This window comes from Ochotona princeps, chromosome 13 (genome assembly GCF_030435755.1).
Source record: "Ochotona princeps isolate mOchPri1 chromosome 13, mOchPri1.hap1, whole genome shotgun sequence".
In the NCBI taxonomy this organism is placed as follows: Eukaryota; Metazoa; Chordata; class Mammalia; order Lagomorpha; family Ochotonidae; genus Ochotona; species Ochotona princeps.
In genome coordinates this window covers 55,208,713-55,228,626 of record NC_080844.1, presented here as the reverse complement: position 1 = coordinate 55,228,626, position 19,914 = coordinate 55,208,713, and the positions used below count along the sequence as shown (strand labels likewise).

Below are 19,914 nucleotides of genomic sequence, written 5' to 3'. Positions count from 1 at the left end.
CATTGGAACAGATGGGTGCTTGCCTTCCTAGTGGAAGTGCCAGTAAGAAATTCAGGGTAATGTTCACTGCATGATTACTATATATATAAAACCCAACTGAGAAACAGTCACTTCTGAGCAAACCATGTTATCAATGCAGTGTCATCATCCAAATCAGGCCTACAAATATCAATGCTATGTCTATATCAAAGACTATTTATACATTTCATTGAATTTGTTGAATGATCTACTTCTTCCAATTACAATTCGATTACAGGTTACAGTGCGAAACATGAATTTAAGAACTGATGGAACTGCAGCCATAGATACAACAAAACAGTTACGCCATCAATCATAATAAAGCGTATTTTAAAGAGAATGTGATGTTTAAGCTTTTAGAATTAAGATTTCTCATTCTGCAAAATTCAACCTAACAAAGATAAATATGTCAAAAATGCTTATTATAATGCAACACAAATCTTTAGCTATCTTTACTGCTTAAATTCAGGGCCAAGAGCTCTACATAGTTTCTTCTTAGTAATGCTTTCAAGTCTTTTGTAGGTTTCATTGACACTGAAAATTCAAATTCTTCACCTAAACATGAGTACATGCACACACACATAGGCAGATATTCCATCCTGCATGATCATAATGTTTTATCAACTCAACATCACAAGTCATTTAAGATATCAAAACTGCAGTTGATGATATTCGTTTAGTTTACATAGCTGCTTTCATGAAGGCAAGATACACACAAAAGATTGGGGGGATGAGGGTTTTTGTATGTTTTCCCCATATCTTACACGTCTTAATCACTTTCTACTAAGAAAGAACATGATTAGTGAATCCTAAATCAGAAGAGTTGTTGAAAACTACCATGTGTAGGTCCTTAAATCAACATTCACATCAACTAAAGATGAATAAAATATTGATTAAAAAAAAAAACTTCTGGGAAATCCTCAATCAATGAGGCCAATGTAAGCTTGAAAAGAACTAACAGTGTTCTGATTATTATGAGAACTAAGCAATCTGCAAATAATAACATAGGATGTTATATTATTACATTCTAATAGAAAAATAACAAAACTTAAGCCAAAAAAATATGGTAACTAGTCTACCTCTGAAAAATGAATATCAAACTATATTGGATATGCTTGGCCTAATGAAGCAAAAACAAAAAGGATCACCCCACATCCCTCACTGCTCCAGGGATAAAATTATAAACACTGAGCAAATGTCCACTAGGCTACATAAAATATCTATAGAGTACATCATGATACAGAGTAGCAAACTCAGAAAAATGGCAACCCACTACAGTGCTGCTTCCCACAATGGGAAAAAAAATGTTTAGCAACAAAAGAGCTTTGGCTATGCTCCGGTACCTGTGTCTACAGATTGGCAGGGTATTGAAAACATATGTGTGCTTTCCCGAAAGGATGGTGTCTGAGGTTCAATCTGAGTTTTGGGTGAGGAAAAGGAATTTATTTAAAAACAGTTTTCAGCAAAAAAAAAAAAAAAAAAAAAAATAGAATATCTGGAAAAAAAATAAATCCTATTAACTTTTTTGGGAAATTAACACAAGTAAAACTTCATTAGATCTCATAGTAAAACCACTCTTGGATATGCTTTTAAGACATTGTCTTTTTATTCCTCTTCTGTGTAGCTTTTAAAATAAGAATATGATTATTTCTAAAAATCCCAGCAACAGTGGAGATTTCTAAGCAATAAAATTAATACTTTGGTTATGTGTAGATTTTCCTTGAAAAATGAACATAAAGATCCACTTCAGAGTAAGAAACTCAGTTTTAAAAGGAAAAGCAGAATCTTAAAAAGGGGGGAAAACTAGGAAGTACTCACCTCTTCACGTAATTTTATCAACTGCAACATGAATGCACAAAAAAAGATAAAAAGGAAAGAAATGGCAGGAAAGAAAGATCAGTTGTGTGACAGGATACAGAATTAACATTGACAATTTATCTGTTTACATGTTTAGCATTTAAAAATCACAGACAAACACATTAAAAGAACCTAAACATAGACTACATGCAGAGTTTTTTGAACGAATAAAGATCACTTTCTCACACTGTCACATTAAACAAAGAGAATAGTGTGAAATTCTCTTTTAAAGTACATCTAAGACACCATCATGAAATAAAGGGGAATGACTTCATAGAAGTCTATATTATAAAGAGAGAAAACAAGTTTACTGCTCCTCTCTTCTAAGAATGTACTGCTAAAGAGGTTTTGTATATACAAGTTTTCAGGATGTTTCTCTGTATGGAATCTTGACAACTGATAACAGATTTTACCTACAAATGAAAATGATTAACAGGTCCTGCTTTGGTTTCACTATTTAAAACAACAAACTATTACCCCAGTTAATGTGCCCACCCTAGTAACAGGATTGTAACTGGAGGTCATACTATTTTAGCTGAGAATAAAGTATGACAGATTGCTTAACACTCATTTGGTATACAGTTGATAGGAAAAATTTCACTATCCTTAGAACTAATGGAAACATCCAAATAAATTTCAGCTTTTTTTCAGAGGTCGCTTCATCTTTTAGCCTGCTTTTATTTTTTCCTTTTTGAATTGTCTCTTCATTTTTCAATTTTCTTCATCTTGTAAACTGGGTCATCTCAAAGCACTTAACTCCCTTACTTCATTTATACTGCAGTTTATTTTTAATGACACTAAATTAAAAACGCTTTTGTTAATAAATTCTCTTATGTTAACATTTCAATTCTCCCCCACAGATTTTTTTCAATTTTCCTTAACGATGACAAGTTGTTTAACTCTTTAGAAGTTAGAGAAAACCACGGGAGCACACATACTGTGCCTGTGTATGTGCGTGTATGCGCACACTTGACACAATTCTAAACCACATATATTGTGTAGCTGAGATGCCCACCTCAGCCCCTGCAGGGACAGAAACCGAAACCGTCGCTTTAACAGACTACCAGTCACATTCTAGGTTTGCAATTTGCATCTTCAGCAATTCAAGTCTACAAATGATAATTTTCAAACATCCAAATATCTCTTAACAGCTGTTTATCACACTTGACATATGCAGAGCAATGAATTACACTACTGCTCTCTGAAAAATGTCACGAATGGTGCACGCTTAAGTCTCTCTAAGCATTGTGTTTACTACCGCCCGGATGCTCAGTGCTTAATGCTGCCTTTGCCTCAAACTCAAGGAAGGCAGTTCACATTCCAACTTATCCTGCCACTTCATTTGTGTTACAGAAAGATTTTTAGGTGTAATGAGATTTCAAAATTTTTGAATGAATTCTCTACAAAAAATAGAACAGAATTTACTGCATAATTTCTTACAGGGTACTATAGACAAGAAGTTGACATTATCTTTCATTCATACACTCTTTCACTCAGCAACCATCTAGCATGTACAAGTAAAACATCTCAACACTTGATGTGAAAATTTTAATCCTTCCCCAGAAGCCAAACTTTATATTAAAATACCTGGTCTATCACATACTAGAATCTTTCTCTTTACTACCTGAACATCATGGGAGAAAAAGGCAAACACGAATTCTCGGAGACAATCTGGGAACGGACTGCACAGCTATCTTTTCTTTCTGGGGGCACCAGTCCTCAGTTGACTATGATACTTAAAGGGCCAAAGTTTAAAACTACTCCTCGGCAATGGAGACCATTTGGGGCATGCCACCCTGCCATAATCAATGAGTGTTTAAAAATGCTACCCATTTGTTTTTTCAATAGGTTCCAAACAAAAAACGTTCTATCTTGTTTGTGCTGCATGGCTGCCTTCAAGCTCCACACCGGATTTGTAGCTAAGCTAGGTAATGGGAGGGTTTTTCATCTTCATCTTTTTTTTGGGGGGAGGTCAGGCAGTTATTCATTCAAGTAAACAAAAGATGGTGCATTTTTGAAAATTAACAATGCTTAGACTAGACAGAAATTGGTGATTTTGTATTTTATCGAGTTATAAGCTCCATCATAAGCGACATGAAAGCCTGCAAAGCCACCATGTTGAGTTATGATAATCAACATCTTTTTTGAAACAAAGATTTCTCCTCCCCCCCACAAATGCAGAATTTGATACAAGAGGTAATCTGTTCCTTTGTGGGCTGAAAAAATCTGGTTTACGCTGGTTTGAACCAGTGGAATCTCTTGTGGTTAAGCCTTCTGCTGTGACTAAAATCAAAACTGCACTGCAGAGCATGTGAGGGTTCATGCGTGCGCCTGTGTGTGTGTGTGTGTGGTGTCACGTGACCCCAGAACTACCGAATTTTTTTTTAAGCTGATAACGCTACTGCCGTCTCTGTCCGCATACAGATAACGAATAAATGCTGAACTCTATTAAACGCCCTTTACACATTATCGTGGGTCGAACACACAATTTTCTGAACTTATGATGACAGTCTATTTATTTTGCTATAAACCCTCAGCACGTAACGAACAGATTTGTGCCTGGTAATGATCTGCTCTGCCAGGGCTATATGAAATGATACCGACCTTCCTTAGATCTTGGGGAATTAAATTGACCGACTTCACCCCCTGGTCTGTAGCTGAAGTTTGACACACTTTATGCACAGCAAGCCCAAATGGGAACTTAAGAGAACCTCGTATTAAAAAATTAAGCAATCATTATCTACTAAATATTGCTTTACTACAAAAATTTGTGCACGTTAGGAAGTATCCTACTCTTTTTATGTTTCTTGAGCCTTCCATTTAGGATTTACTTAAATTTACTGATCAACATAATTTTGCGTATTATAACTGCAAGACTATCAGGGTTCAGAGCTGGAGCTCAGAACATCTTATTGACCCATTATCATACTCCACTATTAAAGGTCTTGTGATTTTATTCATTAAGATCCCCCCACCACACACACACTTTTGGGGCAGAGTTCTCATGAAACAAAACCAAGTTAAGAACTATTAAATTCTCCATTCCACAACTTCAAGAACTCAGCTCTCTGAAGAAAATAAAATGCTACCACATGGAGTCGCAAGTATGGTCATTTAAAAGAAAAGAATAGTAACATTTAAGACAAAAGTGCTTGGGAAGCTGACAATTTAGCAATATTCAAATGGGCAAAGTAAATTTGATCCCTATTTGGTAAATCAAGCATGAATTATAACTGAACAAAATGGTAGGAATCAGAAATGATCTTACACAAAACCACTAATTTATAATTAAGTGACGTGTGGCTTATCTGACAGTATTAAGGACACATTTGGAAAACATCTGGAATTCTTAAGTTTTGACAGTTTTAATAGTAAAGAAAGGTATGTCTAACAAAGAGCAAATTAATATACCTTACAGTTAATTGATAGGTGAAATTATATATATATTAATGGGTTTAAGGAAGAAAAACTAAAAAAAAAACTTAAGCATTATACATTTTTAGAATGAGAAGTAATAGCCATTGTATTTTTACTTATCTAATCGTCACGAAGCAGGCACTACAGGAAGGAAGTATGTGTTGCTCTGAAAATAACTAGTCAGCATTTTCTTTCACCTATCCGCAATCACTACTATCTACTCTTTCACTATTTTCCTCCTCTTATCTCTTCAGATTTTAAAGTGAAATACATCTCAATATTAATTATTCCTGATTTTGACTCATTTTGTTAATCTACAACTTCTACCTGTATATTTAAAGTTTTTCAAAAATAACATTAGAGTTCCGATAATTAGTTTACCAATTATAATTGGTATATCTCTATTAGTTTAGCAATGATATATATATAATTAGTTTACCAATCCAAGTTAGTTTAACAACTAACCTGAAAATAATTTTATTGGTAGGTAGAAAACATTCTTACATGAAGTATGGTAATTCCACCACAAATTATCTTTTCAACTACTAAGCTACAGAAATAGATATGATGAACCAACTTCAAATCTGTTCTTTAAAGGGCTTCTGTTTTGAGTCCATAGTCTGAATGAATACTGATACAGAACAGTCATTCTCAGGCACCATATCTGGTTAAGGATACATCTTAATTTCAGTAAATATAATTCCTATATTATGGCAAAGAGCCTCAGAACAAAATTAAATGACTTTATCACAACATGGAAATTTTTGCTCTATTTGGTAACAAAACATCGAAAAAGGAATGTGCCGTTTCTGGACTTTAAACCCTTCTTCATTTAGACAGAAAAGTTTATGGAAGTAACAATCTAATAGTAACATATTCTCATGACTATAATTTGTTTTTTGAAGTGACAGCTCCTTACAACTAAACTTCAGATTATCCAAGAACTTTCAGAATTCCTAAGTTTGATTTAATATAAGTCCAGAGGAAAACTGTGTATAATCACTTTAAAGTGACAGGAACATAATTTGAGAAATTCAGAAAATATGAACTCAATCTATTATTTGTGGAATATTCTTCTTTAGGCACAAAAAAAATCATACTTACATAGATGTAGGGGAGATGTTCTTGGCACATAATATGTCCATTAAGAGAAGTGAACAGTCATTTAGAAAAAAAAAAGGATTCCTGTCACAGAACTCCTCTATTACAATCAAGGAGTCTGAGCTATATAGCAACACCCTGCCTTTCTGTTTCCTCTTTATTAGGCAGTAGTTCCAAGCGACAAAAAGATCTAGAGTGTTTTTAAGGAATTGACATGGGAACCACACATTCACTGTTTTGCAAGAAAAAAAAAAAAAAAAAAGAATGATTTTTACATTAGATAGGAAGTAAAATCATGAAGCAAGTCATTCAAGCAGTATGAGCAATTGAAATCTCACTTTGAAAAAGGAAGAAAATATTTTCCTCTTATCCTCACTTTATTTAAATAATCTATTATGAGTAAAAACCCTTTATCACACCAACCTTTTATGTTTCATGTGTTATTTTCTGTCAGCTACTCTCACATTTCAATCAAGAAAGCTGAAATCCCAAGTCATATCTCAACGTGTTTACACGTCTGATCTCAAGCTGGTAACATCGAAATAGCAGAGAGGGTCCATCCCATCTTTCCCAAAACAAATACAATCAGTGCAGTGTCTGTCTCCTCTTTGGGGTGGATGGATTGGGGTGGGCTTAACCGCACAAGCAACATCCATGTTTACGATAAACATTACAGTAAAAAACACTATGATGTCATATACCAGGCACACCATCTATTTGAAATGCTAAATACAGTTAGGCAAATTGATAAGGTATGCAACATATTTTACTGTCTTGTTAAAATTTGGGTTTACTGAGTGAGTGATTTAAATTCACTTTCACTTAGGCATAGAACAATCCTGTGTAATACTTGTCAAACTAACAGTTATAAATACATTCAGGTGTTGCTTCTGAAGCTCCCCGTCGTAAATCAGTCCTTAAGGTTGTCTGAGACACTTTTTTAAGTCACCTCTTCTCAGAGGTTCTTAAAACATTTTTAAAAAGTCTTCTATATTATTGATATGAACTAATGAAGTCTGCAGTATTAATTCAAAGAAAGAAGCAGGACATGAGTTAGGCTCATGACAATATTGTGTGACCCAATGAGAACTGACAGCCAAGTTGTAATGCCCTTTTAAGAATAAGTCATATCTTACTTATTGCTTATGCAGATTTTAAAGTGCAAAAAAAGACCTACCCTATTATTATTATTGCTATTATCATTGTTATTACTCTGATGTGACAGCAGCAGGGTCTCTATATGGGTATTTGAGTCCTGTACTGGTACACGCAATTTGCATTTTGGTGAATGTATTTTTAAGAAGCCACACAATAGGGGACTGAGCTGCCCTGTTGAATTTTGAAGGCTTACTTTCATTTGTTTTGCTGCAAGTGTTGATTTAATTATACTGCATTATTATCAAAGCTGCATTATGTACTTTTTTTACTCCTTTTACATGTGTTTGAGGTGAAGACCTTGGCTTTGTCTGCAAACAGTGTGTTTCAAGCTATTCCTTAAGTACTAAATAATAAAGAAAAGAGAAAAAAAGATTTTTTTAAAAGATAGCAGACAGTGATCACAAGGTAAAGGGTTAAATGTAAGATCTCCAAGAAACATTTTGAAGTTGATTAAGACTCCAGCTTTGCATTAAACAGTATCGCTTCCACATGAGTTGCTGCTAATGCTGTTAAGGAGCAGCTTGAGAGCCTAGTGCGCCAGTGACCTCCTTCACCCTCCAGCCACCCACCGGGCCTTCCTGATTAGCATTCTACCTGGTTCTCCGAGGAATTCCCGTCATCCCCTAGGAGCTCATTCCGTACTTCGTCACTGTAGGCGATCCGTGACCTTTTCTATAAAACAAAACAAAAAGGGAGAGAGCGAGATGAACATTAGAAAGTAGAGGCTTTGGAGCATGATTCGCATCACGGCAGATCATCTCAAACCTCGGGAGCCCCCTAATGGAAACCTATTGGCTAAAAACTGCACACCAAAGTTGCACAAAGTTCCCGAACTTGAGAAATTAAACGTACATCAGAAGTTTTTTTGAAATGTCAACAAAAAACTCTTCATTGTGTAAGTACACTGTGAATACTCATAAAAGGATTCAGATTGTTTATTATTCCCTACATCGTCACTCAGATAACCAGTAAATTCAAAGTAATAGAGCTACACTGCTGTGTATCAGAAAACTCACCATATCATAATTAAAATCAGAGCATGTCTTTAATATTGCGACAGGAAGAGTACTAAATAATACTGTCCTTTAAAATCTCTAACTCTATGATAATAATCGTATTTTCCCATTCCATGGAATGCCTAGACAGCACATCCATATTTCTTCCATTGCTACAATGATACTAACCAGAAGAGAGGGGACTTAAAAGTCTACCCATGTCTGAACACAAATTTCAACAACTCCAAGCTGTCTATAAACAGGGGCCTATGGAAAAGTTGTGTGTGTGTGTGTGTGTGTGTGTGTGTGAGAGAGAGAGAGAGAGAGAAAGATGGTGTCTGATAAAGCACATTTCCCAATCCCAGTAAATAAGACAAGTAGGCTATATATGAGCCAATTTCCCCAATCCCTGCAAATAAAGACAGGTAGGTTAACAGTCAGCATTCCATATGCCGACATTTGGTTTAACAGGAAATGTATCGTCATCTGAAGTCAGGGGGACATGTTGGTAAGCACTTCATGAATTACCTATGTGTACACACATTTAGCTAAAAATGCTCTGGGAATTAACTATGAAACCAGTGGGTAATCCTCAGAGCCCACTGTAGCATCACTATTTCAGACCAGATTCAGTTTTATAAACTATTTTGCTGCAGAAGCTTGTAAACCAAGCAAATGATAAAAAATAATTTAAAAATAAACAACTAAAACAGGCAGGCAGGAAGCGGTAATCTTTCTCACTGGATGTTTTGGACTTAAAATTTCTTGCCTATTCAATTGTGACCTGAAAAAAAAAAGTACCGCAGTTTAAAATGATTCCATTATCCCTGAGCAGTAGTTAACAGTGAGATTTTAAACTTCATTTCCAAATGAGTGAATGATTAGCACTGCTTGGGCACACAGAGATTATAACACTTTTAACATAATATCATGTGAGAATTCAAAAGAACCTTTGACAAGAACAAGCACGAGACGTCTAAAACATCTTCAAGTTGAAGGTTCTATCAATTGTAAATCCTTATCTAAGCTGTAGAACACAGAAAACTATTTCAGGGGCTATTTCTTAGTTCTTCCAAAGATGAGAGAAAATTCACACAAAACAGAAAATTTGGCTCATTGCACGTCAATGCAGTTAATATGGCTTATGACTCTAGCAGAACCCAGATGAAAATGACGGAAGGGAGTATACATAAAACAAATACTTCTAAACACCTCTTCAGTTTTTAGGAGGAAAAAAATAAATTGCATGGAATTCTAAAAATTACTCTGGTGCTTTGGCAAAACTGAGACCAGAACTTTAGGGTCCTGAGTCACAGCCCAGTGCTCATTCTACCACATAAAATTCTGCCTCCCCCAACCCCCAAACCCTACCAATATATTATTCTGCAGGCTACGAAAAAAGGCACAAGAATTGCAAAACATTTCCTCATTAAGGAGACAGTGGCATCCTTTTCCTGCCTTGAACATTCCTCCCCAGCACCATGTGGCTGGTGCAAATGTATGGCTTATATGTCGGTAACTGTGATGAATCTGTAGGTAAATGAAAGAATAAATAAATAAAACTAACAATGTGCAGAGAGGACAAATTAGGGAAGTTAAGTCATTAGCCTGAGATCAGTAAAGGCATCTATTTCAGATCTCCTGGTAACTCCAGAGTGATGCAATTCATTCATTTGTGAACACTGCAGACTTCCTGCCACCCCAAACAGCACAGAATACGCCTGCTTCTCTAACTGCATCCACTGAAGATACTGTTCATTAGTTAGTTCAATCGAGCTCATAAACAACTGCACTGAAAAACGCTAAATTAAGAGGGAAGTCCACTTCATGACCTTGATACGCTATTTAAGTCAACTCAAATATTTCCTCTGCACATTTGGAGATCCCCACTACAGCAGTTCCAAACTGGCTAAGCAAAAGTATTTTACAGCATGAAAGGAAATGAGAACCTTTAAACAGGCTGTGGTATCAGAGCTGCCTTTTTAATTATTCATCTCATCACTCTGGGGGACTAAGACACTCCACAGTACGCAAGAACGTCATATGGAGATGGCTTTTGTTTTGCACTCTTTTCACCAAAATATCAACAAATTTGCATAGATTATTCAATTACATTATATTCTTATTTTGATTTACTACACTTCAAAAGAAGAAAATTACAAATGTGCATCACTAACTATCTAATCTTGCTTTCCTTCGAATCCACTGCTTTTGAGTGTACATGCTCAGCAACAGAGGAGAACTAAGAATTCGGCCATGCTGGAAGGGTGGTCTCTATAAATGTCATTTCTTCCCATTGGGAGGGTAGACACTGGTCATCTGGATGGCTTTTGGAATATAATTAAGCAAATGATATGCTGAGTTTAACCAAGAGTTCTTTGGCTTCTCTTAAAGGACAAAAATACAACTCATTTCAAATATCAGCTAGTCCTTCATGAAAATGAGACAATGCTGAAAACCGAGATCTTTACTCTTGAGTTTCATTTACAAAAATAAAACAAAATTCTGTTGTACTAAGAATTGTATTTAGATGCCCAACCATTGTACTTTCTCATAATTTTTTATGCCTTCAAATTTTAAGTAAGCTGATGATAATCAACTGTAATGTAACTTGTAACATCATCACTAAACTCCCTAAAAACCCCAAAAGCCACATTGCTTTGAATGATAAATTGCTTATTTTGTGGATAATTTTGCTGTAAAACATTAATAAACCATGTTTTTATGGAATTTTTAAAAACCTCATGCTACATTATTAAGTACCCACCCATTTCCTTAATTTGGAGACGCCAAAATTGATTAAACTGAAACATCTATTGTGTACTGATTAAACTAAAATAATTTTACGTTATTATCAACAACATAAAATCTGTTCTTTAGCCAAATGTAAGCATAAAAATTTGAGCTGGAAATGTCACACATTCAGCTACAGTTTGAAGAAACCCAATTCATAATGCATTTTATAAATAGTTAATGACTTCTATACATAAGCTAACCAGGCAAATCAAGAAATTGTCAACATTTTTAGTCTTAGTTGTCAGTTACCAGTGTCTATTGGTGCTTTATATGTGGCTTCCGGAGAAGACAGAAGCTCTATGCAGTTGTAATCTACCACAATTTCTCGTCTGTACCATAGGGGGAAAAAATTGACAACATTTGCCATACACACACACACACACACACACACTTAAATAAGAGTATTCCTCACTTTAAGTTGTTTCTAGTAAAGCTAATTCCCTCTAGCTTACTATAATTGAGCAGAGTCTGCACAGTTGGACAAAATCTATAGGTTACATATGAGCTATAGAAAGAGAATAGGGTAACTGACTTTTACCCTTCAATTATTTGTACAAAGTTTCAATTCCTATTGTAAACTGATGACAAATGTGACTTGAGTTATAAAAACAAGGCTTTCAGATGAAAAGTGATGTTTGATTTTTCACTTGGTAAATGAACACTACTTTTGCATCCTGACTGGCTAATTTTCTTAAAGCCAAGTTCAAACAGATGCACTTGTTTAGTTCTGTCTGGGAATTTGGCTTGAAATAAACCACTTACTAACCCAAGCCTTAACTTTTCCCAACTGAGCTGAAGGTGTTTTTGGACAGGCCCTGAGATATCAGAAACAAAATAAATTAACTTAGTTTAAAAACTAATTAAAAATTGTGATCTGTGGTACCACCTTCAATGACTACATGTGAAACAAGGTGTACATAACTAGAATGAGGATTCCACAGCCCACCACCAGCAAAAGCATAACAATGAAGTCGGTTTATTACTAAAGCATATATGAGAATTTAATTTCCATGGCGTGCACATGGCAAAGCAATTGCTTAAATTGCCTCACCTGGGAATTTAATACAATGTTATCATCAAACCAGCCACATTGTAAATAGATTTATAATGCTTTCCATGTGCTGTAGTCTGTTGCATATGAATTAAGTAATGATCTGGTATTACAATAAAATCAGCTCTTTCCCACACCTGGCAGACAGGATATTTCACTAAATTAATACGCATACAGCTACATCACAAGGCATGGGAGAGGAAACCATCTCGAAGGCATTTGACTCGAGTTTTATACGGGAAGCAAATACTGCACGGTAGACTGCCACAATGGTGAGTGAGCTGCTCAGGACAATCTGTTTCTAACATCTGTATCGCAGAATTAATGCTTTCTTATTCCCATTCTACCTCACCTAATTTTCTTCATTCAGCACTCTAATTACTAATCAGCAATCCGAAACATTCACAAACACTAAGGCAGCCCTTTATTCTAATCTATGTGCTGCAGACAGCCAAATAACTGATACAAAGTACAGTATGATTTTGGTAAGTAAGGAAAGAAAAGCTTGTCCTACTTCCTAATCAAATTGGTCTATAGAAGAAATAGTTAATAGATATCTTCATACGTCTAAAACAAATTGCCCAGTCTGGCCAACTTTTCCACTGCTTCTACCATGGTTTTCAATCTCCACATATTTAATAATGCCCAAGGTTACCAGGTGATACATCTGTTAAAAGCTGCTATGCTTTCACAGCCAAAAATTTTAACTACTTCTGTTATAATTAACACTTTGGGATAGCTATAGAATACCATGAAATTATATTTACTACTTATTCATACATGTGTTGCCAATCATTTCTAATCTAATTTATCTGACTTCAGTTAAACAATAACATAATGACCAGATTGCACTTTCTAAAATGCACCTATCTTTGGGACCAAGTATTCCATTTTTAACTTCACTTTTACTTCTCTGTGGCCAGTTTCAGCGTTTTAGCCACACACTGCCCCATACCCACTTTGAAAAAGACTCATCAATTCAGGTCAGGATACTTACATTTTAGAGGGAAAAAAAACCATATGAAGGAATTGATTAATCTCTGTTTATCACAGTCTTCAGTCTCCTGCACTAATTTAAGGAAAAGGTGACTTAAAGTTAAACCATGTCATACTACAGAGTTTCTGTAAAGGCAGAATTAACTGTGACGTAAATGTTTGATCCCTAAAAAGTTGCTAAGGTGGAAAAGCATAGGGCACTGAACAAAAGGAGTAATACTCAGTAAATGTTCTTGGGCAAAGTAAGTCTTCAGAATATCAATTTCCTCTTCTCTAGAGTAATAGTGTCAACACTTAATTCCCAGGGTTGTTGTGAGGATTTAAATATTGCAAATAATGGAAAGCTAACCTAACACCTTGGATGTGATAACTTTACAAAGCATGTTCAAGGAAATATCTGTTGATACTATTGGGGAAGATGCAATAAAACTCGTACACGTACAAGGTTGACAGCATAAAATAGTGTATTTTTAGTAAACATTATCTGTTAACATACAGCAAAGATAGCTTTTAAAAGCCTGCATTATTAAATCCATTACCTCGCTTTACCCAATTGCTTATTTTATAGTGCTACAATTTTTGCATGGCTTCCAAGTGCAAAAACTTTACTGCATTTCTTTAATGTTATCAGAGAAAGTAAGTTTCAATGTGTTTCTTCTAAGTAATCATTCTACTGAACATGACTTGCTCTGGCTCAGGGGACTGTTTTGGGTTAAATGTCAAGCTCATTCGCTGCAGAGTGCACATGCCACATGTCGCTGGTGCTGCAGCATTAATAAAGGGAGAACACCCTTTCTATCTATCAGGAACTCATAGCCAATGGACCATATGCAAGCCACCAGAGAAAATGTTAACACGCCCTGCTGCTAGGCTACCAACAGAGTTGGAAAAGCAGGTTATTGCAAGAATGCTGAAATAATCCAATATTCTTTACTATGTAACACCAGGAAAGGAGATTTACAACTTCTTTTGGAAAATTTTTTTTATCTTTTTATCCTAATTATTCTCACTTGCTACTTCTGTTTGTAGTTTCAAACATTTGATATGCTTGAAAATTATATCTGGTTTGGCTGTAAATAGTTGGATGAATTATATCAATTTCCCTTTAATTACTTAAAAAATTTTAGCTACAATGCCAATACTTATATGTACCTAAGGTTATATAGAGACGTGTGTATGCACACTAAACCCTAAACCCATATGCAACCCACATGGAGAAAGAACTCCCTTTGGGCTGCACACTACTAGAACAGTCTCCTTTTTTAATACTACGAATTCTTACTGCACTGCTGCTGCCTCATTTAACGATTTGTAAAACGAAGAGCCAGAAATCAAGCAAATGTACTTCTTCATTTCCTCTCTGCACATTTTTGAACTTTAAGTTTAGCATCAGTGTTTCAAAATGCAACGTAAGTTAGTATCATGACCCTATTCACTTGCATATGCTTATAGTTCATGACTTTTGACACTGCTTTTGAACACAACGTGGCTGTGTCTTAAATTGTGTTAGCTTGTCAAGAAACAATTAAGTTACTTCATTCACAAAATCCGCCCATGATAGAATGCCCAGATGTTACTGACAGCATCTGGAACAGAGTATAAGCATGCACGATGGAAATAAAATTCTTTCAAGTCTCTCTGAATGCAATATAAAAGACCTCCATAGACTCCACTTTAAACAATCAAAATGTTTATTATTTAGTTTGCTAATCATAAATGAATATTATACACACACCGCCACTGGAAAAAGATACTCTGAAAATATATATGTTACATAACACATTCTTCATCTGTCTTTCATTTCTAAATTTCATTGTTTTTATTTTACTTGAAAGAGAAACAGAGATCTTACATCCGTTGGTTCATTCCTTAAATGTCCATCACAGCCAGACTGGGTCCAGCAAAAACAAAAAGCAGAGAACTCAGCCTGGGTCTCCTGTGGGGTTGCGCCTATGTGAACCATCATCTGCTATCTTCCAAGGTGATCATCTAGCAGGAAATAGGAATCACCAGCAGAGCTGGGACTTGAATAGAAACACTTGGATTTTAGACAAGGGCATCCTAAGCCAACTGCCTACCTCATCACTGGCATTTTAAGATGAAAACATAAAACACTTAAATGTCTATAAACAACTCATGCATTTCTATTTTCCAGTTTTGCTGAATAATGTGCTGAGCACTGGGAAGGAAGAGTGATCACAACTGTAATTCCAAGTGACACAGACAATTCAGGGATCTGAGGATTTTGTACAAGTGACATGGGTGTATGACATGAGACTTCTAGATCAGGCTACACATCAGGCTACACAGCTGACACAAGGATTCTCAGCTGAGTGAGTGATCCACTCAAGGTCACAGAACTAAGAGCAATCAGGCTGAACATGGACAGAATGTTTCCTGGTGGTCTTTCTATCTCAACACTAAGACAGGCAGGAGGCAATCCACATTCAGTTCCCAAACCCAAGGCTGCCTGCACCATTTGCCTTGTTATACAAATTTTTCATCAGCTACAAAATTGATTAGCTCTGAGATTTTTATTTTGGTTAGCATTCTCCAAAATAAATAAGCAACAATAATAAATCCTTACTTAGACTTCACTGCCAACATCTAGAATACTGACAACAAATGTGAGAGTTGCAGGGCAATAAATGCTTCAGGTTAAAATGTTTTATGTGACATAATAATGCATATGATCTCAAACGCTGAATCATAACCACGCCCATGGGTGTTACTTACGTATGTTTTAAGATCAATCTTCAACAATCAATCCACATGGCTTGGAAAAGAGCTCCACCAGTGATTAAGAAGTAAGAATTGCCCACTTATCCATAGACTCTAGGCAACCCTAATCAATTACTGTCACATTCTAGATTGGAACCAACCATGTTATAGGTGAACATTATCAATCACTTTTTTTCTAGTAGTTATTTTCAAATCCATGTTTGATAGATTCTTCATTACAGTTACAGCGAAGTTATAGTATTCATAATTCAATACGTCTTTTAAAACTTTCTGGATCTAGCCAAAAAAACTATATGCAGACAATTTTAAGAATCATCTTAGCCCAAATATTCCATGAAAACGTTCTGAAGGTTACTATATACTAGTGTGATGAGAAACAAACATAACTAGAATAAATATCCACACATGATTCATTAAAAAAAATCTTTCCCAAAAAAGACACTTCATTTTCAACTAAAGAAAAAAGATCCTACCTACTCAGAGACAACTAAAGGTTCTTGGTGTCTTCAATATTTCATTTTCTAGCAGTTCAAGAATATAAACACTTTTAAGGGTAGCCTATCATTACCCATTTTACAAAGTCATTTAACCTATACTATTCTCCCCAGGGAATACCCAGCTCTTTTCCTAGCCTTCCTCTTAAATAAGTATCTACACACACTGAGTTCACTGATTTATGCCCCCGTGACTCCCCAACTTGCTATGAACCAATGCTTTCTAACCACTTTCAGGTGTCCCCAGAATCTAAAATGACGTTCTAGCTATCAAAACTACTGGCCACATTTCGAAAAATTAACCTGGGGCCCAGCACAGTAGCCTAGTGGCTAAAGTCTCACCTTGCATGCACAGAGATCCCATATGGGCGCCGGTTCTAATCCAGGCAACCCTGCTTCCCATCCAGCTCCCTGCTTGTGGCCTGGGAAAGCAGTTGAGGATGGCCCAAAGCCTTGGGACCCTGCATCAGCATGAGGGACCCAGAAGAGCTCCTGGCTCCTGGCTTCAGATTGGCACAGCTGTGGCCACTGCGACCACTTTGGGAATGAATTAATGGATGGAAGATCTTTCTCTCTGTCTCTTCTCCTCTCTGTAATCTGCCTTTCTAATCAAAATAAATAAATCTTTAAAAAATGAACCTGTTACTTTTTCAACAGCTTTGAACTTACAGAAAAGTTGCAATAGCAGCACAAGGAATGCTAAGCATTCATTATTATATGTTATTATTAACTAAAGTCCACTTTTTTTCCCCCAAATTTCCTTTTTTAAAAAATATCCTATTTCTGCTCCAGGATTCCACTGGATGCTCTACATTACATTTAATAATCATGCTTTTTTGACCACATGTTTGACCATTTCTCAGATTTTCATTTTTATATGAGCTTGACAGTACTAAGGAACACTCACTGATTAGGCATTTTGTAAAATGTCCATTGTTTGGGATTGCTGACATTTTTCTCAGGACTAACTGGTGTTATGTCTTGGGGAGAAAGCCCACAAAGATAAAATTCCAGTTTCATAACATCTTATCAAAGTCACATACCATCAGCAGCAGATGATATATGGTTGACCCTGACTTTGAGATCTTGGCTGTGGAAGAATTCACCAGGTTTTACCAATGTGGTTACTCTCTTCACAATGTACTCACTACAGATAGTTCAGGTGGGGAGTTAGTTTTCATCCTCTGGAGGGCAGAATATCTACATAAAATGATTTTGCATTCTTCTATATGGGAGACTCAACCAGTTATTTATATCAGAATGGATTCATGATGCATTCATGGATATTTATTTTATCCTTTGGGTCACAATCCAATACTGAGGTATTAGTGCTCAAATTCCACCAACCTTGGCTGCAATGGCCACGTCTCGATCCTTCTGTTCATTTGACCTCTAAGTAGCCTCTTACACTTTGCCCACTTCTGCATCAGCAGTTTCAGAACAGCCATTCCAGCAGTCCCACCTAACATTACGGTATCTCCTTCGCGGGTTTCTCTCGGTCTACATTCACAGAAGGCTGGTGTCCCCCTTCAGCTTCAGCTTCAGCCTCCTCTTCACTCCTCGGAATCATCTCACCCATATCCTTTATTCCAACTACCAGGAAAAATGGGCAGAGATGTTTTCTGCATGATCTATTCACAAATCCATTTCCTGCTAGGCACCTGGGTAACTTAAAGGTATCAGACAAAAAGAACATTATCTTTCTTCTGTAAACTGTTCCTTTTCTCCTCTTCCTCCCCCAATCTGATGGATGGTATCACGATACACATGGTCTCCTTGGACAAAAACCTAAAATGTATTCCACTCTTTACTTGTCAAATCCAATCAATCAGCAGACTCTATCAACTGAATCCTTATCTTCCAGAATAAACATAACTGTGGCCCTTGGCAATATTTCCAGAATATTTGATACCGCATGCACTATTCCCAAGTCTTTCCTCATAACTGCTGCTGTCACACAGTTCATCCTCTTTTTACATATGAATTATACTTGGGAGAAACAGCCATGGAAGGACATGATTTTAGGCAGAGGGAAACAACAGGCACAGAGTTTCAGCTCCACACCTTAGGAAGAAAAGGAGAGCCCCTTCAAGCCTATCTCCCTAGAATACCAAAGTGATAAAACAATCAGTTGAAAGACATAATTTACTTTAGCATTGCAAAGTTACAACAGAAAGCAAATTCATGCAATGAAAGCCAATATGCTACAGGAGAAACGCTAATCAGCAGATTGCTCTCCAACTTTATAAGTCCATAGCACATTCTTTCTAACTTCACAGACAGGCATACCTTGCTATCAGCTATCTTAGTGTTCTCATGACTTACATATTTCCCTTTTTGTTGTGTAGAAGCTAAAAGACCATCATTTCAAACGTGATGATGTACATGCATATTTCTTCTTTGTTTGTCAGGATGTGTAGACCTAAGGAATATGAATTATCTCTGTTATCTGCATGAAGAAGCTCTGCTACAAGCCTGGTGTTCAGTGTGCTTTTATCTCTGAGACCCCAAATTGTACCGTTAGGCAACACAGGGCACTTATCTAGATTGAACTGTCATACAAATAGATTTTTATCAGCCATTCAATTTGTATTGGGGAGCATGCCAACAAAAACAAAAGCCAGCAATTTAAAACAACAAACCTATCCTCCACTGACAGCAACAAATTGCTGTATCCCAATTGAATAGGAATTACTATAGATCGTATACCCTGCAAGTGAGTACTTCAGAAACAGAAATGTTCTGGGAACTAATTCTGCCATGTTTATCCTGGCAGTAGTCTAACACAGATCAAGCACTCAGAGTGCTTATATCTAATAAACATAGAAAAAAAACACAACAAAGAGGAATTCAATGTTATCAGAGGAGAATAAGGATATCTAATAAACTTCTGAGTGGAAAGCAGCGACTACATAAAGGAAACTGCATTGTGTGGCATTCTGAGTATGTCCTCTGCTCAGCGGTCCCTCCAAGAAGGCACGTGGTACCATTTTGAGTATGTTCTCTGCTCAGCGGTCCCTCCAAGAAGGCACGTGGTACCACTCACCAAATAAGCAGTAGAAGGACTATTACTCTCCTCCAGCTGAAACTGATGTGGCTCTGTGACTTCAGCAGCTACGAAAAAGACTCTAGTGTACCAATCTTACTACAGTCATATTCTTTCTCAACCTATTTGGGATATTCAGGGTGGCTTTATTCGAAGGTGGTGTTAATCTTGGACACTAAAGGTAGTAAGTTTAATCAATAGAAATATGATAATATTTTTACAACTGAAAATTTCAATTATCCC

General features: G+C 36.2%; 1 protein-coding gene across 4 annotated transcripts in view; it reads right to left on the bottom strand.

Annotated features, from left to right (window-relative positions):
* Positions 1–19,914, bottom strand: part of VTI1A (vesicle transport through interaction with t-SNAREs 1A) — a 360,713-nt gene that overhangs the window by 279,488 nt on the left and 61,311 nt on the right. For 2 of the 4 annotated variants that reach the window (XM_058672073.1, XM_012925468.2), the window contains exons 4-5: positions 8,146–8,223; positions 1,837–1,857 (exon numbers count right to left, since the gene is read on the bottom strand). In XM_058672073.1, the coding sequence (XP_058528056.1) occupies positions 1,837–1,857; positions 8,146–8,223 (99 nt within the window). The remainder of the gene's footprint in view (positions 1–1,836; positions 1,858–8,145; positions 8,224–19,914) is intronic. The other 2 variants (XM_058672074.1, XM_004579841.2) reach the window with 1 other exon arrangement.